Source organism: Monodelphis domestica, chromosome 3, assembly GCF_027887165.1.
Source record: "Monodelphis domestica isolate mMonDom1 chromosome 3, mMonDom1.pri, whole genome shotgun sequence".
Taxonomy (NCBI): domain Eukaryota; kingdom Metazoa; phylum Chordata; class Mammalia; order Didelphimorphia; family Didelphidae; genus Monodelphis; species Monodelphis domestica.
Window position 1 is genome coordinate 422712541 of NC_077229.1, and position 26134 is coordinate 422738674.

Below are 26134 nucleotides of genomic sequence, written 5' to 3' on the forward strand. Positions count from 1 at the left end.
TTCATGAACATTAGTGTAGTATCAATAACAAAAAAGGGAAATGATGGTACCTTCAGCCTTTTGGCTAGTCAGAACACAATTGGAATATTATGTTCAATTCTTGGTACCAACATTAAGGACAAACTGGTTTCAACTACAGCAGTGAAAATGAAACATTAAGTGGTCTAGAAATGGCAATGTTGATTGTGAAGATGAGTAGGGGGATATGTATTCTAAAAAATTTTGGAAAGTTGTCAGGCTGCTGAAAGATTAACTTGCTTTGTTTAAAAAGTAAAACAAGGGCCAATGGGAAAAAATTTCTAAGAGGGAGATTTCAGTTCAACCTAACAACAACAAAAACTTTCAAGTGATTTGTACTATCTAAAAATCAGTGGAAACATTTGATCACAGGCTGAATGCCATATGTTAGACTAAAAAATATCAAAGGCCTTTTGTGACTCTTAGGAAGATCTACAAGGAGAAGGGAAATCTGTATATTACTTACATAACATTATTGGGAAGAAAGCACTTTATGAAACAAGGTAAAATATAATAGATTCACCAGGCATTTATTAATCAAATTTATTTGCACATAGTTTGAACCTAAATTCTTTTTCACTCATTAAGCACTTATTATATGCCAGAAACTAGAGCTAAAGATAGAAGTAAAACATTTCTTCCCTTAAAGAAGCATGTGAAAACAATTTTACACACATATATTGAATGGTGCTAAAGGAAATCATGCATGAACAAAGCATACTAGGTCCACTACAAATTTCATTGTTGTTAGTTGTGTCTGACTCTGTGACCCATTGGCCACAGCACACCAATGTTATCTATGAAGTTTTCTTGGAAAAGACACTGGAGTGGTTTGTCATTTCCTTCTCCAGTAGATAAAGGAAAAGAAGTCACACTAGGTAGTGTAAACCTCAAAATTTCTTAGACTTATAAATGTTGGAAATTTCACCATTGGGAAATTTCATACCTGAAAAATTTCCTATTGATAATGGGTCTTGACTATTGGAATGTGAACCCCATTGGCATGGGAGGTTCCTTCTCCTACCTTCTTAAGATTACTTTAGGACAGAAACCTTTTGCTGAACAATGGAAAGGACTTTGACCTATGCTTAAGCATAGAACAGGAATTTCTTTGAGTCATGATTGATTTTAGAATTGATACAATGGAGATACTTGGAATCAATCTCCACCCTATTCAGTCCTAACAGGATTGAGTAAGGGCTGCAGCCTAGATCAAAATTTAATTATTCCAATCTCTACCCTACTCAGGTTAACAGGATTTAGAAAGGGCTGTAGCAAAGGATCAAAGATTTAATTATTTGAAAATATGACCTTCAACAGACATGTGCAAAGCCAGAGACCTCTGGGCAGTCCTGGGTTAAGCTAGAGCCTCCATTGGCACAGGGAAATTGATGGACAGGTGATTGGTAGATGTGAGGACTGAGGGGAGGGAACTTGGATGGTTTCCTTAAGGATAGGGGGTTTGGTGGTTTTTGAGGAGTTTGTCGGAGTGGTTGGTGTGTGCTCTGAGAAGCTTGCTCTGGAGGAAGCTGAAGGTGGGGGCCCTGAGACTGTTTCTCCATTTTGGTCACGTGAGTAATAGGGACTGATCTCCTTTCTTTGCCCCAGCTATCTAAGGGCTTGGGCCTTTTGGCCCAGCCTAAACAGAAGGGGTATTTAAGCCCTATTCCCTTCTCTCCCCTTTCTCTCTACCTCTATCTCTCTATCTCTAATTCCTTTCTACCTCCTGTTTGTAATTAAAACTCCATAAAAGGTTGACGGCTGACTTGAGTTTTCATTTAGGAATTACATAGCTGACTTCCTTGGCGACCTTAAATTAATATATATCAGTCTTTTAAAAGTGATTTCCTTGTCACAGTAGTAAGTGTCTGAGGTTGCAATTGAGTTCAGGTCTTTCTCACTCCAGGCCCAGTGCTGCCTTTCTTCCCTAATCTCAATTGGGTCATTATTGAAACAAAATGATTGATCCTTTTCCCCCTCCACAAATGATTCTTTATCACATTCTCCACAGTAGCTATTCCAAACCGATTTGCCCCTTCAATCTCCCTCATATCCTATTCCTAATGGCTCTACAAAGGATCTAATCTCATACTTGGTAGAGAAAAGAAAAACCATTCATCATGAGGCCCCTCTTTTCCTCTTTTCTAGATCTCACACAACCCCATGGCATCATAGTTCATTCATTCTTTTATTCCTGTCCTCTGATGAAGTGATGGCCCCTTTATTCAGCAAGATTAACCTCTCTACTGTAACCTTAATCACATTCCTTTGAGTCTTTTCCAGTGGATTTCCCATCACCTCATTCAACACCCATTCCAATTTGCAATCTACTTTGCTACTGGTTCCCTCTCTACTGCCTACAAACAGGCCAAGATCACCCCAGTTTTCCCAGGTATTAGAATCCTCTACTCCCAAATCACTATGTGAGTGTGTGTCTACACACTAGAATTTAAGCTCTCTGAAGCAAGAAATGCATTTCAAGGACACACCTTTATTTGTTTACCAAAAAACTAGCAAAGCACCCTCTCCCCCCCTTCCTTCCAGCTATTACCTGTTATCTAACTTCCTAAGGCTTCATGTCCCTTCTGACCCCATTTCTGACTTCCAGACTTCAGAAACACAGTCCCCAACTATGTACCTTTCTTTTCCCTCTATTCCATTCCTTCCTTTTCAACTTTTCAACAAGGTCCTTGAGAGTAAGGGCTTGTATTTGCTTTTATTTAGATGTCTCTAATAGTGCTTGGCATATAGTAAGTGTTTAATAAATGCTTATTTCCTGTCTTTTGTCTAAGGTTAAATCTTCCCATGAGAAGTTGATAACCTACCTGAACATATAAGGTGGGGGTCCCCAAACTTTTTATACAGGGGGCCAGTTCACTGTCCCTTAGGCCACTGAAGGGCCACACTATAAAAACCTAACCCTAGCCCTAACCCTAACTGGGCAGCAGTATACACAGTGCAGAATCCCCTCCCCCAGATCCCGGCTCACCATGCTGAAGTCTTCCATTGTGCAGCCACATAATCCTTTGTGCAGCACCTCCTTCTAAGGCAAGGCACAAAGGATTATGTCCCCAGAAGTAGTACTGTATGTGAGCAATGCCACGCTTTGCTGTGCCACCACATACAGTGTTCCTCTCACTGACCACCAATGAAAGAGGTGTCCCTTCTGGAAGTGCGGGGCCGCATGTGGCCCATGGGCCTTAGTTTAGGGATCCCTGCATTAGACTATGAGTTCTTTAAGGGCAAAGACTGTGGTTGGCTTCTTTTTGTATTACTCAGAGCTTAACACAGTATAGGGGTTTAATAAATGCTTACTGACCACCTGACTTTTCTAATACACTCTCACCACTCTTACTCTAACACATTCTCATGTCCCCATCCTGGTGATTCTGAAACCCCAGCATTCATCATTCAAATCCTGTTCTTTAGTCCCTTCCCTCCCTATTCCCCTCTTCAGTTCTCCCTCTATACAACCTCATTAGCATTCCACTCTAATCACCCACCCCTTCCACTAAGCCCTTTGGAATGCTTGTTCCACAGACAACTAAACCTGCTTTCATCTTTGCCCTTTTCCTTTCCCTATCTTTCCATCTTTTTGTTCTTACTAAAATCTGGATATCCTCCTGAGGACACAAAATTTCAGGCATTTTCACTGGCTGTCCCCAGACCTGTTCTCTTCTGTCTCCTGACCTGACGTTCTGGCCGCCTTGGCTTCCTTCAAGGTCCAGCTAAAAATTCCACCTTCTGCAAGAAGTCTTTCCCAACAATCCCCCTTAATGCTAGTGATTCCCCTCAAAAACTACCCCCAATTTGTTCTATATATGTTTTATTTGTACATAGTTGGTTTCATGTTGTCTCCCCCATCAGGGCTGAGTTCGTTAACAAAAGGGACTATTTTTTTTTTACTTTCTTTGTATCCCCAGTGTTTAGCACAGTGCCTGGAACATAGCAGACACTTAAATGTTTGTTGTTAACTAACTGAAGTATACTAAATACTTAATAAATGCTCAGTGATTGACTCATTTCTTCATCCCAGATATGCCATAGTCCATAACTAACCTATATACCTAGCTACTGTTCTATTTTTATGAGAAAATACAGCATGGTAGAAAGAACATGACACTACTCCCTGCATAATACTCTTTCCTGCTCCCCTGCCTTTCTTCATCTCATGTATGCTGCCTGTAACATTCCCAAACCCTTTTTCCATTAACTCATATTCATCCTCTCCATATAAATCCAGTTCTATGTTCACTCCTTTCCAAGATATTAACTTTAAAGTTTTTTTAAAAGCCAACTTTAACTAATCCCCATCATACTCATTAATCCATGAACTCATAGGTGCAAATGGCATTCACTGTGATCCTTCTCTCTTGAGTGCTTTCCACTTAGCACGCAACTCTCCCAGGCAATATTGTCAATATAGTTCAAAGAAGCTGCTGAATCACATTAATTTACAACATTCTATAACTTGCTTTCTTCTTAAAGCAGCTAAGGATTTTAGAACAGATAACTTTTGTTTTGTTTTTAAGGAACATTCATTAAGTAACTTGTTAAATAACTCACCTTTTAACCTTTGACTGCAGATCAAAACTGTTTTTTACAGAAATATGGGTGAGTGAATTAACTACTTGAGAAACAAGGTTATCTTATATCTATATTGTTTACTAAATATAGATTTTATATGTTTGGTAATTTACCTACCAAGACAAATGTAGGAATTATATTAACACAATTACAAAACCATTAAAACACAAATAAAATTAGATCTAAACAAATGGAAAAATATTAATTGCTCATGGGTAGGTCAAGCTAATATAATAAAAATGACAATCCTAGCTCAATTCATTTACTTATTCAGTGTCATACCAAATTACCAAAAAATTATTTTATAGAAATAGAAAAAAATAATAACAAAATTGATCTAGAAGAACAAAAGATCAAGAATATCTTGAATATTGAATTAATATCTTGAACTAATGAAAAAATATGAAGAATCTACTAGTACCAGATTTTAAACTGTACTATAAAGCAATAATCATCAAAATGCTCTGGTACTGGCTCAGAAATAGAAAAGGTGGATCAATGGAATAGGGTAGGGGTAAATGACTTCAGCAATCTAGTGTTTGATGAACCCAAAGATCCCAGGTTTGGGATAAGAACTTACTATTTGACAAAACTGCCAAAAAAACTGGAAAACAGTATAGCAAAAATTAGACTTAGATAAATATTTTATACCCTTTATGCCAAGATACAGTCAAAATGGAGATATGGTTTAAACATGAAGAGTGATATTATAAGTAAATTACAAGAACGCAGATTAGTTTTACTTATCAGACCTATGGAGAGGGGAAGAATTTATGACTAAACAAGAGAGAGAACATTACAAGATGTAAAATTAATAATTTTGATTAAATTAAAAAGGTTGTGTACAAACAAAACCAATGCAGCCAAGACTAGAAGGTAAACAATAAACTGGGGGAAAAAATTTTTAACAATTTTCTCTGATAAAGGTCTAATTTCTCAAATATATAAAGAACTAAGTCAAATTTATAAGAATCTAAGTCATTCCCCAACTGATAAATGGTCAAATGATATGAAGAGGCAGTTTCCAGATGAAGAAAGCAAAACTATCAGTAATCATATGAAAAAATGGTTTAAATCCCTCTTGATTAGGGAAATGCATATTAAAACAACTCTGAGGTACCATCTCACACCTATCAGACTGGCCAATTAGACAGTAAAGGAAAATGATAAATGTTGGATGGAATGTGGCAAAACTGGGACACTAATGCATTGCTGATAGAATTGTGAACTGATCTAACCATTCTGGAGGGCAATTTGGAATTATGCCCAAAGGGCTGTAAAACAATGTATATCTTTTGATCCTTTAATACCATTACTAAGTCTATATTCCAAAGAGATTTTTAAAAATGGGAAACAACTTGTTTGAACAAAAAGATTTATAGCTGGTCCTGTCAAGATGGCGGCTTAGAAGCTGCGAAAGTTCAGACCTCAGAAACCCTTCCTTACCGATCACAAACTGAGAGCTCCTAGGACACCGAAATTCAAGCTGAACAACAGGACAGACCCAGGGAACCCTCATCCCGGACCTGGATCAAAAGGTACGGCCCCCAAAAGCCAAAACCCTACATCACTTGGATCTAAGGGGCAGGCAGAAGGTCCCAGGACCTATCCCACCCAAACCCAGAGTGCTGAGCCCACGACAGGAGTGGGAATTTCAGGGTCAGCAAAAGGGCCCCAGGGCTGGCTATTTTGAAGGACTCACCTTGAAAGCAACCTGAGCCAGTCTCCGGGATGCCCAACACAGAAGGCAGGGAAACATAGAGAGAAGGGGGAAGCCTGTAGACCCCTGGCAGGGTCCTTACAACTGAGTCTCAAGGGAGGTCCCAGCTTTAGGGCACCAGCTGAACCCAATCCCATCAGGAGCCCTCAATGCTACTGAGAGAAATCTTAGGGCCGGAAAAGGGATTGCTCCGAAGAGCTTACCTTGAAAGTAACCTGGGCAAGTCTCCAGGCATTCAACACAGATTGTGGAGGAGGAGGTTTTTTGCTTTAGGGCTCATTCAGTACAAACAAGCTGAACCTAATCCCATCAGGAGCCCTCACAGCCCAGGGAGACCACTACCCCTGACCCCTCCCCCCTTAGAGAGAGCAGAGTCTTCTGAAAGAACCAACTGAATCTAATCCCATCAAAAGTCTCCAGAAAGCAGGGAAGCCCAGGCTCCCCACCCATCCTCATTGACTGCGCCAATCAAAAGCCTCCAGAGGACAGGGAAGCTCAAACCCCCAACAACCCTCCCCCAGAGACTACACCAAGAGATCTTCTGTTAAAGCTCCAAGAGGGGAGACTGATAGAAGTCCCCAAAAAACAAATAAAATGAGAGGAACAAGAGCACAGACAAATATGGGGAGTAAAGAAGAGGTGAATTTGAGCAAACAACAGAAAAAGAAGAAAGAAACTACAATAGAAAGCTACTATTCAGCAAATGGAACAGAGGGGGAGAGATCAGCAAACGATAAACCAGAAATCCCAGCAAATTAGATACAGGCTGTGGAAGAACTCAAAACACAACTAAGAGAGGCTGAAGACAATTGGGAAAAGAACTTAAAAATTAAGATAAGTCAAATGGAAACAGAGGCACTTGAACTAAAACAAGAAAATAGTGTCTTGAAAGCCAAAATCAACCAGCTGGAAAATGAGGCAAAGGAGATGAAAGATGAGGTAAAGAGGATGAAAGAGGATCTTCAAAGAAAATCAGACAAGAAGGAAAAAGATGACCAAAAAGCCAGAGATGAAATCCAGTCTTTAAGAACCAGAATACAACAACTATAATCAAGTGACCTCACAAGGCAGCAGGACACTATAAAACAAAACAAAAAGAATGAAAAAATTGAGGAAAATGTGAAGCATCTCATTCACAAAACAGAAGATTTAGAAAATTGTTCAAGAAGAGACAATTTAAGAATAATTGGACTACCAGAAGACCACGACAAAAGAAAAAGCCTGGACATAATATAGAGGAAATTATCCAGGAAAACTGTCCTGAGATCCTAGAACAAGAGAGGAAAGTGGAGATTGAAAGAATCCACAGATCACCCCCTGTATTTAGTCCCCAACTGACAACACCAAGAAATGTTATAGCCAAATTCAAAAACAATCAGATGAAAGAAAAGATATTACAAGCTGCCAAGAAGAAGCCATTCAGATACCATGGAAACACGGTGAGGTTAACACAGGATCTGTCTGCATCCACACTGAAGGACCGAAAGGCACAGAATACGATATTCCGGAAAGCAAGGGAACTAGGTCTATAACCAAGAATAAAATGCCCATCAAAACTGACTATATTCTTACAGGGGAAAGTATGGTCATTCAACACAACAGAAGAGTTCCAAGCTTTCATAAATAAAAGACCAGACCTGAACAGAAAATTTGATGTCCAACCACAGAACTCGAGAATCATCAAAAGGTAATTAAAAAAGAGGGGTAAAAAACAAACAAAACAACAACAAAAATTTTATTAGAGACTCAATAAGTTAAAATGATATGTATCCCTATAAGAAAAGAGGTCATTGGTAACTCTTAAAAACTGTTGCTATCACCTGAGAAGCTAGAAAAATTACACTCAGAGGGAACAGTGACAAACTGTATAGGATGAAAGGACAAGACATAAATAGGTATATAGATATATGCATACATAAATACATATACATGTGTATGTGTGTATATATAATATATATGTATATACACATGACTAGAGCTAAAAAAGAAAAGAAATGGGAAACGAAACAAATGGGGGTAAATTTATATGTCACAAAGAATCTCAAGGAGGGAGGGGGGAGAACATCGATACACTGGAATGGTAAAGAGGTTGGAGACAGGAAATACTCAACTCCCACATACTTTGAAACTGACCCAAAGAGGAAAGAACAACCCAATCCATTGGGGAAGAGAATAGATTTGCACCCTATAGGGGAGTAGAAGGGTAAAAAACAGACTGGTGGGGAGGGAAGCAGTACAAGGGAGGGAGAGGGTGGGGGTAAATTTTAAAAAGACTACAGGGGAAAATAAGGGAGGGAATAAGAAGGGAGGGGGTAGAAAGGGTAGTAAAACAAAAGAGGGAATGGGGGGGGGGGGGGCTGACTATAAACAAACATTGGTATAGAAGGAAATAGTGAAAGAAGAAAAGGCAGGACCAGGAGTAGAAATCAAAATGCTGGGAAATACACAGCTAGTAATCACAACTCTGAATGTGAATGGAATGAACTCACCCATAAAACGCAAGCGAATAGCAGAGTGGATTAGAATCCAAAACCCTACCATATGCTGTCTGCAAGAAACATACATGAGGAAGGTAGATACGCATAGGGTGAAAATAAGAGGATGGAGCCAAACCTATTGGGCATCAAATGATAAAAAGAAGGCAGGAGTAGCAATCATGATATCAGACAAAGCCAAAGTAAAAATAAATCTAGTTTAAAGAGATAGGGAAGGTAATTACATCCTGATAAAAGGCAGTATAGGCGAGGAAATATCGGTACTCAATATGTATGCACCAAATGGCAGAGCATCCAAATTTTTAAAGGAGAAACTAGAGGAGCTCAAGGATGAAATAGATAGAAAAAACTATATTAGTGGGAGATCTGAACCTTCCCCTATCCGAACTAGATAAATCAAATCAAAAAATAAATAAGAAAGAGGTCAGAGAAGTAAATGAAATCTTAGAAAAATTAGAGTTAGTAGACATACGGAGAAAAATAAATAGGGACAAAAAGGAATACACCTTTTTTTCAGCAGTACATGGTACATTCACAAAAATTGACCATGTACTAGGGCACAAAATCATTGCAAACAAGTGCAAAAGGGCAGAAATAATAAATGCAACCTTCTCAGACCACAGTGCAATAAAAATAATAATTAGTAAGGGTACATGGATAGATAAATCAAAAATTAATTGGAAATTAAACAATATGATTCTCCAAAACCAGCTAGTTAAAGAACAAATCGTAGAAACAATAACTTCATTGAAGAAAATGACTATGGTGAGACATCCTTTCAAAACCTATAAGATACAGCCAAAGCAGTACTCAGGGGGAAATTTATAACCTTGAGTTCATATATAAACAAATTAAGAAGGGCAGAGGTCAATGAATTGGGCATGCAAATTAAAAAACTAGAAAGTGAACAAATTAAAAATCCTCAGATGAAGACTAAATTAGAGATCGTAAAAATCAAAGGAGAAATTAATAAAATTGAAAGTCAAAGAATTATTGATTTAATAAATAAGACTAGAAGCTAGTACTTTGAAAAAACAAATAAAATTGACACAGTACTAGTCAGTCTAATTAAAAAAAGGAAAAAAAAAACAAATTGACAGTATCCAAGATGAAAAGGGAGACCTTACCTCTAATGAAGAGGAAATCAAGGCAATCATTAAACACTACTATGCCCAATTATATAGCAAAAAATATGGCAATCTAAGTGATATGGATGAATACTTACAAAAATATAAATTGCCTAGACTAAAAGAAGAAGAAATAAATTACCTAAACAACCCCATATCAGAAAAAGAAATTTAACAAGCCATCAAAGAACTCCCTAAGAAAAAATCCCCAGGTCCAGACGGATTCACAAATGAATTCTATCAAACATTCAAAGAACAGCTAACCCCAATACTATACAAACTATTTGACAGAATAAGCCAAGAAGGGTAGGTTCTACTAAATTCTTTTTACGACACAAACATGGTACTGATCCCAAAGCCAGGCGGGTTAAAAACAGAGAAAGAAAACTATAGGCCAATCTCCTTAATGAATATAGATGCAAAAATCTTAAATAGGATACTAGCAAAAAGACTCCAGCAAGTCATCACAAGGGTTATCCACTACGATCAAGTAGGATTCATTCCAGGGATGCAAGGATGGTTCAATATTAGGAAAACCATCCACATAATTGACCATATAAACAAGCAAACCGACAAAAACCACATGATTATTTCAATAGATGCAGAAAAAGCCTTTGACAAAATACAACACCCATACCTATTGAAAACACTAGAAAGTATAGGAATAGAAGGGCCTTTCCTAAAAATAATAAACAGTATATACCTAAAACCATCAGCAAACATCATCTGCAATGGGGAAAAACTCAAAGCCTTCCCAATAAGATCAGGAGTCAAACAAGGATGCCCATTATCACCTTTATTATTTAATATTGTACTAGAAACACTAGCAGTAGCAATTAGAGAAGAAAAAGAAATTGAAGGTATTAAAATTGGCAATGAGGAGACCAAGCTGTCACTCTTTGTGGATGATATGATGATTTACTTAAAGAATCCTAGGGAATCAGCCAAAAAGCTAATTGAAATAATCAACAGCTTTAGCAAAGTTGCAGGATACAAAATAAACCCACATAAGTCATCAGCATTTCTATATATCTCCAACCCAGTTCAGCAGCAAGAATTAGAAAGAGAAATTCCATTTAAAGTCACCCGAGACAATATAAAATACTTAGGAATCTATCTGCCGAGACAAACACAGGAACTATATGAACACAACTACAAAACACTCTCCACACAATTAAAACTAGATCTAAACAATTGGAAAAACATTGATTGCTCATGGGTGGGACAAGCTAACATAATAAAAATGACCATCCTACCCAAACTTATCTATTTGGTGCCATACCCATTGAACTACCAAAAAACTATTTTACTCAATTAGAGAAAACCATAACAAAGTTCATTTGGAAGAATAAAGGATCAAGGATATCCAGGGAAATAATGAAAAAAAAAATACAAAGGAAGGTGGCCTTGCAGTCCCAGATCTCAAACTATACTACAAAGCAGCGGTCATCAAAACAATTTGGTACTGGCTAAGAGACAGAAAGGAGGATCAGTGGAATAGACTTGGGGTAAATGACCTCAGTAAGACAGTCTTTGACAAACCCAAAGACCCCAGCTTTTGGGACAAAAATCCAGTATTTGATAAAAACTGCTGGGAAAATTGGAAGACAGTGTGGGAGAGATTAGGTTTGGATCAACACCTCACACCCTACACCAAGATAAACTCAGAATGGACGAATGACTTGAATATAAAGAAGGAAACTATAAGTAAATTAGGTGAACACAAAATAGTATACATGTCAGAACTTTGGGAAGGGAAAGATTTTAAAACCAAGCAAGACTTAGAAAGAGTCACAAAATGCAAAATAAATAATTTTGACTACATCAAATTAAAAAGGTTTCGTACAAACAAAACCAATGTAACTAAAATTAGAAGGAAAGCAACAAATTGGGAAACAATCTTCATAACAAAAAACTAAAATTAGAAGGAAAGCAACAAATTGGGGAACAATCTTCATAACAAAAACCTCTGACAAAGGTCTAATTACTCAAATCTATAAAGAGCTAAACCAGTTGTACAAAAAATCAAGCCATTATCCAATTGAAAAATGGGCAAGGGACATGAATAGGCAATTTTCAGTTAAAGAAATCAAGACTATTAATAAGCACATGCAAAAGTGTTCTAGATCTCTTATAATCAGAGAGATGCAAATCAAAACAACTTTGAGGTATCACCTCACACCTAGCAGATTGTTCAACATGACAGCAAAGTAATGAATGCTGGAGGGGGTGTGGCAAAGTAGGGACATTAATTCATTGCTGGTGGAGTTGTGAACTGATCCAACCATTCTGGAGGGCAATTTGGAACTATGCCCAAAGGGCGATAAAAGACTGTCTGCCCTTTGATCCAGCCATAGCACTGCTGGGTCTGTACCCCAAAGAGATAATGGACAAAAAGACTTGTACAAAAATATGCATAGCTGCGCTCTTTGTGGTGGCCCAAAATTGGAAAATGAGGGGATGCCCATCAATTGGGGAATGGCTGAACAAACTGTGGTATATGTTGGTGATAGAATACTATTGTGCTAAAAGGAATAATAAAGTGGAGGAATTCCATGGAGACTGGAACAACCTCCAGGAAGTGATACAGAGCGAGAGGAGCAGAACCAGGAGAACATTGTACACAGAACCTGACACATTGTGGTACAAGAGAATGTAATGGACTTCTCCAGTAATGGCTTTACAATGCCCCTGAACAACCTGCAGCAATCTAAGAGAAAAAAAAAAACTATCCTCAAGCAGAGGACAAACTGAGGGAGTAAAAACACCTAGGAAAAGCAACTGCTTGACTACAGAGGTTGAGGGGACATGATAGAAGAGAGATGCTAAATGAGTGCACTAATGCAAATACCAACAACAAGGAAATGGGTTCAGAGCAAGGACACATGTGATACCCAGAGGAATAGCTCGTCGGCTAGAGAAAGGGGGGGGGGGGTTTGGGGGGGAGGAAAAGAAAATGATCTGTTTCCAATGAACAATGTAGTAAATGACCAAATAAAACAATGTTTAAAAAAAAAAGATTAATAGCTGCTCTTTTTGTGGTGGCAAAGAATTAGAAACTAATGGGATGTCCCTGAATTGGGGAATGGCTAAACAAATTGTGGTATATGATGGTAATAGAATATTGCTGTTCTATATAAGGAATGATAAAACAGAATGATTTCAGAAAGAGCTGGAAAGACCTATGAGAACTGATACAGAGTAAAATAAGTAGAACCAGGGGAACATTATACATAGTAATGGGCAATATTGTGGAATGATCCAATGTGACAGACATTGCTAATAATAGTGTTACAAAAATCCAGCATAATTCTGAGGGATTTATGAAAAAGAATGCTATCTACCTCCAGAGAAAGAACTGTTGGATTAAGAATACAGTCAAAAACTTTCACTTCAGGTTTTGGTTTCATAGGATTGTTTACTTCAAAAATGAATAAAATGGCAGTATTTTTGAGTGATAATACATGTATAACCCAGATTGAATTGTCAGCTCCGGAAGGGGAGAAAAAAGGGAGGGAGATAATATGGATCATATAACTTCAAAAAATTTATATGGAAATTTGTTATTAAAATAATTAAAACCACTACCCATTCCTTTAAAAAAAAAATACAGAGGTTTTATTATGAATGATTCATTAATATTAATTCTCTTACCTAAAGATTTGCAGACTGAGATGGTTGCTTCCTCCAATAGCTTCAGTTCAGCACTGGAAGAAAAGAAGATGAAGGTGATTAGTCAGAATATAATAGGTATACAGGGGGCAGCTGGGAAGCTCAATTAGAGTCAGGCCTAGAGTTGGGAGCTCCTAGGTTCAAATCTGGCCTAAGACACTTCCTAGCTGTGTGACCCTGGGCAAGTCACTTAACCCCTATTGCCTAGCCCTTACCACTCTTCTGCCTTGAAACTGTACTACAGGGGGATCAGGAACCAAAGCTTGACAGGTCTCTGAGAGGGAGGGAACAGAAAAAGAGAAACACCATTTCCTCTCCCAGGCAGAGCTGTCCCAGAGAAGATGAAGTTGGATATATGTCCAGAGCTGAAAGGTAAAGAGGAAAAATCCCTTTCAATCTCTGGTTTCTGTTCTCTTCTCTGGATGAATATATCTTGACCCGCTCAGTACATTTTGAAGAATATCTCATTCTTCTGTAGTTCTTCTGTAATTTATAAGATCTATTTATTGTCTGGAGACTTAGGATTGGTAGGTTAGGGAAAGAGGAAAACAGGAAGTCCCTATTCTATTTTCAACCTAAATTCCCTTCAGGAGTTGAGGGCTCAGGTCTGGGGACCTGAGTCCCTGAGGATCTTTGGTGGAGTCAGGCTGATGTAATTTTCCTGATATAGAGATACAGCTTTGTAGATACTGATGGGAATCTTCTGGGTGGATAGTCTCTGGCCTTCCCCAAAGGGAAAAAGTCTCTATCCACCACTATGAGGAAGATGGCTAATCTGGGTCTCTTCAGATCAGTGGAGGGATTATAGCAGGCTAAACTCAGGGAGGTTGCTCTTTCCCCTCTCAGTTCAGAAGGGACAAAAACACCTTTTCAACTGTCTCCCTGCTTTTCTTGGCTGGAGATTCTAGACCCATCCCCCATCATCAGCCAAAGTTCTATTTCCTTCCTGCATAAGATTTTCTTACAAAATCCAAGACCTTGCAATGTATTCTGTATCTCTCTCATGTCCACAGAACCAATATACAATATTGATCCTAAGATATAAGGTACAGGTTAAAAAAAATTTATATATACATATATATATACACACACACATATACATATATGTATATATATAATAGATATACAAAGTATTTTATGGATGTTTTTAATTCTCATTGTTAAAAACTTATTTCCCTGGAATATAAATATTTCTAAATAATTTTACAGCATGAAATAAGAACTGGAAGGGGATAAGCATAATGCCTGGGGCAAAAGAATGCTCAATATTTTATGTAAAGTCAATGTCTATCAATAACAAATATTAATTGGTATTGCAAAGCATTATGGTAAGCATCAGTTTCACATAAATCACTGTGGTCTTATAATAAGTAGAAAAGTCTTCACTATCAGTAAAACCATAATGTAAATTACTACTTTGTTAACTGGTCTATGTATCTGTAATTATTAGGGAAAGGGGGGGAGGGGTAGAGAAGGAAGGAGGACAGGGAAAATGGGAGGGGAGGGAAGGGAAGGAATGAAAGGAAGAAGATAGGTAAGGAGGAACAGAAAGGGAGAGAGGTTAAAAGGAAAAGAGGGGAGTCAGAAATAGCATTCAAAAGGTGAAATAATGTCAGTTTAAAGAATAAAAATAGTCACTACCCTCAAGGAGCTCACATGGGGGAGAGAGGGAAAGAAATGAATCATAAATAACTATATACACATAATAAAGATGCATATCCACACTATAGCCAGAATTAGTAATTTATGAAAGGAAACAGTCCAAACACTAAAAAGAGAAAAGGAAAGAATTCCTGCAAAATGTAAGATTGAAGCTGGATCTTGAAGGAAGTCAAGGAAACTAAAGGAGTGAAGATAGGAAGAAATTAATGTAAAGTCTCAGGGGCAGGAAATGGAATGTTCATGAATATATCATATTCCAGAAAAGTTAAATTTAATGAAATTATATTTTGTAATTTCTCGGATGATTTCATTTTATACTCTGATTAACAATGAATGGAGCTCTTATCCTTTATTTTTAATAATAAGTTGTATTGTTGATTTCTGTTTCTATATCACAGTCATTTCTGCATATCCATATTCCCTCTCCCAATAAGCTCTACCGGGTAAGGAGAAAAAAAAAACTTCACTTGATCCTGTAATAAACATTCTACCCCCATATACTATAATCTTTACTTAAGAAGGTGCATTTCATTATCTCTTCTCCCAGGTCCATATTGTTCTTAAAATCAGTCAACAATTGGCTTCATTTTGTAGTTCTTTTCATTTACATTATTATAGTCATTGTATATATTGTTCTCCTAATTTCATTTACTCCAGTGTTAATAAATTCATCATATACTACAACAATATCCCAAGATATTCATGTTCCACAACTTGTTTAGCTATTCCCTCAATCAATGCATACCCATTTGTTAAAAGTTTTTTGCTGCTACAAAATGTGTTACTATGAATATCTAGGTATAGATGGTGCTATTCTTTCTCTCATTGAATTCTTTAAGATATACATACAGTAGTAGGATCTCTGGGTCAATAGTTTAGTGATATTGCTTACATAATTCCAAATTTATTTCCATAATGGTTGGATCTCTTTGAGGGCAGGGATTATCTTTTGCCTGTTTTTATATTCTTATGACTTAATACAGTATCTATCATACAGTATGTGCTTAATATATGTTGAATGACTTACTGATTCATAATTCTACTACTATATGTTTTCCCACAATTCCTTGAATACTATTCTCCATTTTTTTAATCAATGTTTCCCAAATTGTTGTATGTGAAGTGAAACAACTGAGCTTCTTTAGTTGGTTTTTCTCTTTCACACAATCTTTAATATAGTTTCTGATCATGTGTAACTCTTTTGAAAAATCATTCACATGTTTCCTACTGGAGACTGGCTTTTATCAGCAAAGTAAAAGACAGCTTTGAATCCAAGTTCTCTATCTCCAAATCCTATGCTTATTCCACTTGTTTTCTTTGTTTCTTTGTTTCACTAAATTCCTTGTGAATTTAGTGATTCACAGAATTCTTTGTTTCACTAAAAATTCTCCCACTAGCCATAATTGTGAAAGGTTCTAATTGTTCTGTTTGGTTCAGGCATTAGAGTAGATATATCACCTTTTATAGTTAGGGAATATATCCATATGCAACCATTAAGCTATACAACACAACACAGTGCTCTAAAACTATTTTCTGCCAAACCACCTTCTAGTAAGCCTAAAAAAGTTCCTGCCAGATTTTTAATTTTTTCAATTTTTAGTTGTTGGGCTGACCAAACTTTGGGATATTGAGATGAAATGTTTTTCTTTCATGCTTCACTAATCCATTTTATTCATCTACTTTTTTTTAAATCCATAATAAAAGGCGCACCGAAGCATAGTAGAAAGAAAGCTGGATTTGGAGTCAATAGACCCAGGTTCAAATCTTTGTTGTTACTGTCTGTGTGACCTTGGAGAAAATCATCTGGGCTTTTTTGTTACTTCATTCGCAAAATGGAAGAGTTGGACTAGATGACTAAATTCCCTTTCAGCTCCAAATCTACAAACCTATTACATGCCTGAAAATCAGTAAATTAATTTTTGTAGTATGGTTACTTTTGTTTTATTGGTATGGTATTTTGAATAGAGAGTTGTTTTCAAGTCCAATGCTTTTCCAAAGACCAAGGACTAAGTCCCACTTCTGACATATAGTGACTGTTGACCTATGACAAGTACCCTCAGTACTCTAAGCAATTCCTTAAAATTATAAATGGCAGAGAAGGTATCAACTTGCAATAGCCTCTAGAGAGTTTTCTTTTCTGGGAATTCCCTGAATCAATAATGGTTCAGTCCTAATCACCTCTATATTGGTATGACCTATCCATAAACACTGTCTATTCTTCCAATTTCTTGCCTTCCTTTACTTCCAGAAAAAAAAAAGTTTTATAATATTTAAATGATTCTTTAAATGTGAATTGCTATGTACCTAAATCCTGGAGCCAGTAACATCTGCAATGGAAACATAATGCATACTTTCCTAAGAAATCTAAGGTAAAACAATATTGTCCCCTCTCTCTACCATTATTTGAAAAGCTTGTTTTATCCCTAATTTTTTTAGGAAAGCAAGTGGTATTTGTCCATTTATAAATAATGCTAGCTTTGGGGCTTAGATTATATTCTATTTTATTATATTTTATAAGGTTTCTTATACACTTGTGCTTGTTAAAATTTTTAGTGCATGAAAGGAATAATGAAACTGGAGGAATTCCATGCGAACTAGAAAGACCTCCAAGAATTGATGCAGAACAAAAGGAGCAGAACCAGGAAAACATTGTACACACAGAGACTTATACATTATGGCACAATTGAATGTAACAGACTTTTCTAGTAGAAGCAATGCAATGACCCAGAACAATCCAGAGGAATTTATGAGAAAGAATGCTATCCACACATCCAGAGAAAGAACTGTGGGTACAGAAATGCAGAAGAAAAATATATGATCGATTATGTAATTCAATAGGGATATGATTAGGGTTTTGATGTTAAAAGATCTCTCTATTGAAAATATGAATACCAGGGAAATAGGTTTTGAACAATGATACATGTATAACCTAGTGGAACTGCTTGTCAGCTCTGGGAGGGGGGAGGAGAAAGGGGAGGGAATTATGATTCATGTAATCATGGGAAAATATTCTAAATAGACATAAAAAAAATTAAAAATTTTAGCACAGCTTAATTTCTCCTAAAACTTTGTACATCTGTTGATATGATCATGTGGATTTAATTATCATCTCTATGCAAATGACAGATATCCCTAGTAGCTACCACAATACCTGACACAGCAGGATGTAATAAATGCTTGCTGAATGATTGTTTCAACATGTCATTTTTTCATTAAGTCTTATACTCTGTGAATTAATTATTTTTTTTATTTTGAAGGTTTGTGTAAGTATTTACAAAAAGGCCACTACAAAAATAATTGCAATTTATGCACCAGTATAATTTGCTGAGAATGAAATTATTGCAATAAACTATGAAAAAGACATAATTCCTTCTATATCAAATAAATATATACTCTGGCATTTGGTGGCTTCAATGCAAAAGAATTTTTTTTAAAATGAAGGTGGGGAGAAATACATTGGAAAGTATATGTCCTGAGGGGAAAAAATGGGAAACAGACTTGTAGATTAGGTTGAAGCTTCATATCTCTACATGATATTTTCAGAAAAGGAAGTAGTAAGTACTAAAGCATCAAATAACACCATGAAGAATAAAACTGACTCTACTTTAATGGCCAAAAAAAACTTATTATTGACAAAAAAAAAGCTATCCTTAAGTTACCTATTTGGTTAGTCAGATAACTGACTCATCAGAGTTAAGAGAGGGAGCAAAGATGGAAGAACAGGGGCTTGGAGAGAGGGGGGAGGAATATGAACACTATCATTACATAAAGCAAAAATCCATTTGAAGAAAGCTTGACAAAATGTCTTCTAAGCAAGTCTATACCAAAGGCATTCAAGAATCAAAAAAGAAAAAAGACAGACCAACCCTCAACCCCCAAAAAAGGAAGACATTTCTTGAAAGAATTTCAATAAAATCTTTTCTCCGTTAAGAATAAGACACTACAAGGTCTGTGTCCCAAAGAGATAATAAAAAAGGGAAAAGAACCTACTTGTACAAAAATATTTATAGCTGCTCTTTTTGTAATGACAAAGAATTGGAAATTGAGGGGAATGTCCATCAATTAGGGAAATAGCTGAACAAACTGTGATACATATTGATAATGGGATACTATTATGCTATAAGAAATAATAAGCAAGATAGTTTCAAAAAAACTAGAAAGTTCTGCAGGAAGTGATGCAGAGAAAAATAAACAAAACTGGGAGAACATTGTACACAAAAACAGCAATATTGGAGGATGAAAAAACTTGACTACTCTCAGTAATGAAATGATTTGAGACAATGCTGAAAAACGTGGCAGGAAATGCTATCCACCTCCAGAGAAAGAATTGTTGGAGTTGTCTTTCACATCAATGTTTTTATAGTTTTATTTGGGGGGTTTTGTTATGTATGAGTTTACTCTTACAACAATGACCAATATGGAAGTATGTTTTGCATGACAATGAAAATAAAACTAAAAAAAAGAAAAAGATGGCCAAGCAATCAAAAATTACTGACTCCTATGCCTAGTATCATACCATAATAATCAGAGACATCTATAAAAAAACTGAAGCCATCTTCAGTGAGGGCACCAGTAGAGAACAAGCAGGCTTTTTTGCAAGCAATACTATTACATAACCATCTCTCAAATACCATCCTATTACTATCTCCAGGGCTTAACACAGGACTTAGCATACAGTAAACACTTAATGAATGTTTACTGACTGAATGACCAACTAACTTAAAGTAGAGAATCTAAGATGTCATTGTGCTTTACTTCTGTTTATTATGAAAATATATTTGATTCAGTAAACAAACCACTACTTAAACTCTTTTATAGTAAGATGGCTCCCCTCCATACAATAAGATTATTCAAGATTCCTTGGCAACTGGTACAACACAAAAACTCTGTTAAATAACCCTCTGATAATAACTATCAGGAGAGGTATAAAACAGGGATATGTATAGTTGCCAAAGGTATCCAATTTTTTAAAATATACTTTTCTTTTTAAATTTTGAGTTTCATATTTTCTCCCTCCCTCTCACACCAAGATAAGCCAAGCAAAATTATATCAATTGTACATGTGAAATCATGCAAAATATTTCCATATCAGCCAAATCACAAAAACTATAAATATAGTAAGTAAATGATATAAGTTCATCAGTTCTCTGTCTGGAGACAGAATGCTTTCCTTAATACAGCCCTCTCTTTTACTATCTCCCCTCTCCAATATCTCAACCTCCTCCCCCCTTTTGCCCTGTTGGGTAAGATTTCTTGATGCAATTGAGTGTGTATCTATATTAATCCCTCTTTGAACTAACTCTACTGAGAGTGAGGTTTAAGCATTGTCCTCTACCCACCCTTTCATTTTCCCTCCACTATAAAAGCTCTTTTTTTAAACCTCTTTTATAAAATAATGTTCCCCATTCTTACTCTACCTTCTCCCAGTGTTTCCTTCTTTTACACTTTCATTTTTTGAGATTACCCCAATATAATCAACTCACACCTGTACACTCAATCTAATGTGGACTCCTTTTAACTATTTTAATAATGATAAAAGTTCTTAGGAGTAACATGTATCACCTTTTAATTAAATTAAATGTAGGAATTAAACAGTTTCACTTTATTGAGTCCCTTATGATTTCTCTTTCATTTTTAAGCTTTTCTAGAGTTTTCTATTTGAAAGTCAAACTTTCTAATCAGCTCTGGTCTTTTCATCAAGAATACTTGAAAGTCCTCAATTTCATCAAATATCCATTTTTTCCTTTGAAAGATTAAAGTTGATTTTGCTGGGTAAATTATTCTTGATTGTAATTGTGGGGTTTAAAATTATTAATCAATAACTATTATATTTTATAAAGTTTTATTAATAATAACTAAAGTAAAAAGAAGTACCTGAACTCAGCCCAGTCACAAATAAAGAGAGAGTGGGAGGAGTCACAGCACACTTAAATACCCTTATATAAATGTGAGGAAGCAGAAGATTCTAGGTAATACAGAAAGGAATTTTAGGTAATGTAGTTTTAGGGGTTCAAGATCTTCCAACTATATATACCCACCTGTGATCCTGATGGGAGAACAGTCACCTCAAAATGATCATGGAAGCATAACCAACTTATAAATTTCAGTAATTTGTGGATAAAAGGAAAAGAGAACAAAACCAATGATTACTAGTTTGACAAAAAGCCAACTCAAGGGCAGTCCCCTTTGGCATAAGAGTATATAATCAAAACAAAAGCATTTCAACCCCCCATAGTTCAATTCACATCCAAAAGTTCACTCTGGATCTTCTGGTGCAGCATGTGGTCTCTGCAAGCATCTTTTTGATGCCTTCTCTAAAAAACTTCTTGGGGGTAGCAAGTTTCTTATCCTAAATTGCTCAAATTTAATTCAAAGTTCAAAAAGTAACATAGGACCCCCCCCCAAGATGGAAAATAACAAACATAGTGATCACTCAGGGATGCATGGCTGAGTTATGGGGTATATGAATCAATTTGCAAAAGGAAATCCAAAAATGTCCCAAAAAATCCGAATAAAGAGAAAAATTAACTTGTGGGTGAAATACAAAATGCCAAAGTCTTATGTCTAGAAAATCTAAGTAAAGTAAAAACAAATCTATAACAGGTCCTTGAATCAGGGCCCAATTTAAATAATTTAAGCACTTATGCACTTATGCAATCAGTAGCCAGGACTACAGAAAGTTTGCCACACTATGAAAGACAAAAAAAGGGACTAGATTTTTGTGTGATAGAGAAGTGTCATTCTCTGGTCTGATTTTGCCTTCACTCTCACGGATAGGGGGAGCCAGGATGATAGCCAAACTTCAGTACCTGTCTGGGAGTATTTCTCAAGTAGTATAGTACAAAGCATCCTGAATCTTAACATATGTCAAGCTCTGTAACCTCAAGTCTCACACTAGGTTCAAGTCCTTTCATATTGGCTTAGAAGTTCATCAATCCTACCCCAATTGGTTTGGTCCTTTTTATTTGACCTTGTGCTCTTTGGCACTGTATTATGGCTCTTTTGTTATTCCCTTCTTCTGGAATCAGACAGAATCATTAAGCAAAGTTCCATAATTTTTAAATAATCAGTGGCATCATTTTTATAGTCTAAAGCTTTGAGGGGCATTCACTGACATTAGAGCAGGTGTATTTTAAACTTATATTACTGCAAAATCAAGAAAGTTAAAAAAAATCTTCTCAATACTATTGATATGTGTTTCAAATACAAGAAGGAGAGAAAAAAATTAAAACTCAAATACCATATTGCACATGCAAGAAAAAAACAATAATAAAAAAGTTTTTTAAATCAAAAATATATACTTTACAATCAGTGACACACTGTGTCAGCCAAGGAGAGGTAGAATACAAAGGTTCCTCACTAAAAAATGAGATCCATTTCCTTTTTAACTTGGCCATAAACCACTTTGTGAGTACAAATGATTTTCAGAATAAAACAGTAATTCAGTAGATAATTCACATTCAAAGAAGTACCAAAGTCCCCAAAATTGACAATAGCCCAGTTAATGATAATAGCAAACAAACCCATAATCATATTTTACATGAGATGCTGTGTGACATTTTTAAAAACCTATGAACTAATGGATATTTGTCACAATTTTTACAAATGTAGCAAATCTTTCAACCTTGGCAAAGATATTTTTAAACAAAGTAAAACTTATTTGGGTCTAGAACATCACCAAGAAATCTAGATTGTTCTGGAGGAAGTGAATTAAACTGAAGAGTTAAATTATTATGCACACACAGAAGCTCTTTTTGATTTCCTGATTTATATAAACTCTTGGTAGGAACATCTATTTGGTTCTCTACCTTTAATACAACATTCTTTAAAATATTTAAAAAAAAATACCATCCATTCAGAAACCACTAGTTATCTAAAATTATTTCTGAAGACTCCTTAAAATTACAATGAAATTCTTAGCTTATTAAATTCTCTAAAGGTTGTATACCAGTTGTAACCAGTTTTGATGAAGTCCATCCATCATCATCTATGTGACAATAAAGGCAACATGTGATCTGCGATGGATCTAGTGAAAAGGGTTTGTCCAAGATGTTTGGGGGCTTATACAATGATAGTTTGTTCTTCAGCAAAGGTAAAGGTACAAATTAAAGATCAATATAGGCAAAAATAATTCAGCATTACAGAAAGATAATGATTAGATTAATACAGATAAAATTTTAAAAATTAAACCTTAATGCAATCGGTTGTGAATTTTAAAATTACTCCACCCTACTCAGACAGTGCCTTAGGGGAAGATAAAGTTATAAACTCCTGATTGAACAATGAAAGTCCCCATCTCATACCTTATAGTAAAGCTAGAACCTTAAGCAAGGTCTATTTTCAGATCTAATACAAAAAGGTGTTAAGTACCTGTAAAGGTTAAATTAGTACCTAAAAAGATCAAGTAACTTACAAAAGACAAGCTTAACAAAGAGGTGTGAAGTACTCAGAAGATTTGATCTACCCAGAGAAGGTGAAAACCAAAGAAGGTGAAAACTAAGAATGGGCAGTCCTGGAAGAAAACGTCTACTGTGATTGGTAGACTTGAAAATTTAGGGGAGGTGACATAAGAGAAAATTTCTTTAAAAGGAAGAGGTAATTCAGTTTGGAGAGTAATTTCAGTTCGGAGTGGAAGAACCCAGCTTGGAGATGTTCTTGTGATAAGTGATAAAGACTGACTGGTTCTCCCTTAGGCTCAGGCCTAGGCCATTTTGGTCTAGGCCTTTTTCTACTGTTTGGCTCAGCCTGAGCCAGAGCAGTTTAAATTAATTCTCTCTCTTTCTTTCTCTCTTTCTCTCCTTCCCTTAATTCCTTCTCTCTTTATTAATTAAAATCTCCATAATCCCCAGTTGACTTGGGTATTTTAATATTTGGGAATTTTCCCATAGCGACCACTTATTTAGAATTTAAGTCAAAACACTAAAATTATCCTTACAGTTTTGGCGTTTCCACAGTAAATACAATAATATAAGCAAACGACAATGCAGACGAAATCGTTTTTACTAATCCCAAATAGACTTATTTGCTATCTTGAGAGGAACAGACTGAAGATGGCTAGCAAATAAAACAATGGAAAAGGTTTAAAAATTCACCTCCAAATCTCAGTAAGGTTCATCCCCTTCCCCCATATTTATTATCCATTTAGATTTATTTTGTCAGAGCTCTGAAGTTTCTGGTAGAAGCACTGGGCAGAATCTCCACTCTATCTTGAGAGCAGTTAACACTTTTAGAACTTTGTCAAAATATTTCAGGTTGATTTGTAGTTTAAGCAGTCTAGCTTGTGGCATATTCTGAAGGAGAAGGAAATAAGATGGTAAATAGCCAATGAATATTCAATAATAAAATCAAGAAAAGCCAATGTGTACTTGCTAGCTCAAGCAATTCAAACTCTACTTTGAGAGTTTGAGGCATGGTTTGGATGAGGAAAGTGATTGGGGAATCTCACAGAATGGCACATGGGTCTGGTCGCAGGCTGTAGGAGGGCTGGAAACTCGACTCAGAGACAGTAATGGGAGGCGGCAGCAGAGCAGCTCTGGATTTCCCAGCACACCTCAGCAGTGGGGAGACCAGGAGCAGGCAGCAGCAGGGGAGGAGCAAAGGTGCAAACCACAGTATCTTGTGAACAGCAACAAGCCACCTGGCATTCATGATGGGCAGAGACCGGCAAACTTACTATCTTTACTGCAATGCAATCTGAACTCAAAAATTTTTAGAATGTGTATCCCAAAGTGGTAAACCATAAATGTGGGGGTTTAAATTAATAATCAATAACTAAGTATAATTTATAAAGTTTTATTAATAATAACTAAAGCAAAAGGAAGTACCTGAACTTAGCCCAGTCACAAGTAAAGAGAGTGTGGGAGAAGTCAAAGCACACCTAAATACCCTCATATAAATGCAAGGACACAGGAAAAAGGAAAGGATTCTAGGTAATACAGAAAGGAATTTGAGGTAATGTAGTTTTAGGGGTTCAAGTTTTTCCAATTATACATAAGCCTTGCTTTTCTAGAATATCATATTCCAATTCCTCTGTTCCTTTAATCTGAAAGCAGCTAAATCTTATGTGAATCTGGCTGTAGCTCCATGATTTGTTGATTCATTTCATTTTGGTTGCTTGCAACATTTTCTCCTTGATCTGGAAGCTCCCAGAATTGGGCTATGATATTCCTGGGAGTTTTCATTTGGGTATTTCTTTCAGGAAGTGATCAGTGAGTTGTTTTTTCAATGAGATATTTCATATTTTCTTCTATTTTTTCATTCTTTTGACTTTATTTTATTGTTACTTGATGTCTGGTAGAGTTATTAAGCTTCCCATTGCCTAATTATGATTTTAAAGAAATAATTTTCTTAGATGAATTTTTGTACCTCTTTTTTCATTTAGCTTTTAAAGAAGGTATTTTCTTCTGTAAATTGCTGTACCTCTCTTACCATTAAGTTAATTCTGTTGGGGTTTTTAAACCCTTATAGAGTGATAAAGGCTATGTAAAGGGGGTTAAGTGATTTGCCCAGGGTCATAGAGCTGGAAAGTGTCTGAGGCCAGATTTGAACCTAGGATCTACTGTCTCTGGGCCTGGCTCTCAATCCACTGAGTCACTCAGCTGCCCCAATTCTGTTTCTTAAGGTTTTATTTTTTCAGTATTTTTTGTGCTATTTTACCAAGCTATTAATTCTCTTCTTAATTTTCTTACAACACTATTTGGTTTTTAAGATTTTTCTCTGCCATTCTTATCTCTTTCTTTAACTATCTGAGGAATTCTTGAGTGCTTGGGCCCAATTAATATTTTCCTTTGAGGTTCTGCTTGTAAGCTGTTTTCACATTAATGTCTTCTGAGTTTATGATCTTCTCTGCCATT

At 36.1% G+C, this 26134-nt stretch overlaps 1 protein-coding gene across 14 annotated transcripts in view; it reads right to left on the bottom strand.

Moving 5' to 3' along the window:
• The window catches only part of DYM (dymeclin), a 617255-nt gene that overhangs the window by 529028 nt on the left and 62093 nt on the right, over positions 1-26134 (bottom strand). For 9 of the 14 annotated variants that reach the window (XR_008917836.1, XM_003340591.3, XM_056824411.1 and 6 more), the window contains one exon: positions 13602-13654. Coding sequence is in view for 7 of the 14 variants with exons in the window: in XM_003340591.3 (XP_003340639.1) it covers positions 13602-13654 (53 nt within the window). In the remaining 7 variants the exon portion in view is untranslated. The other 5 variants (XM_056824419.1, XM_056824413.1, XM_056824412.1 and 2 more) reach the window with 5 other exon arrangements.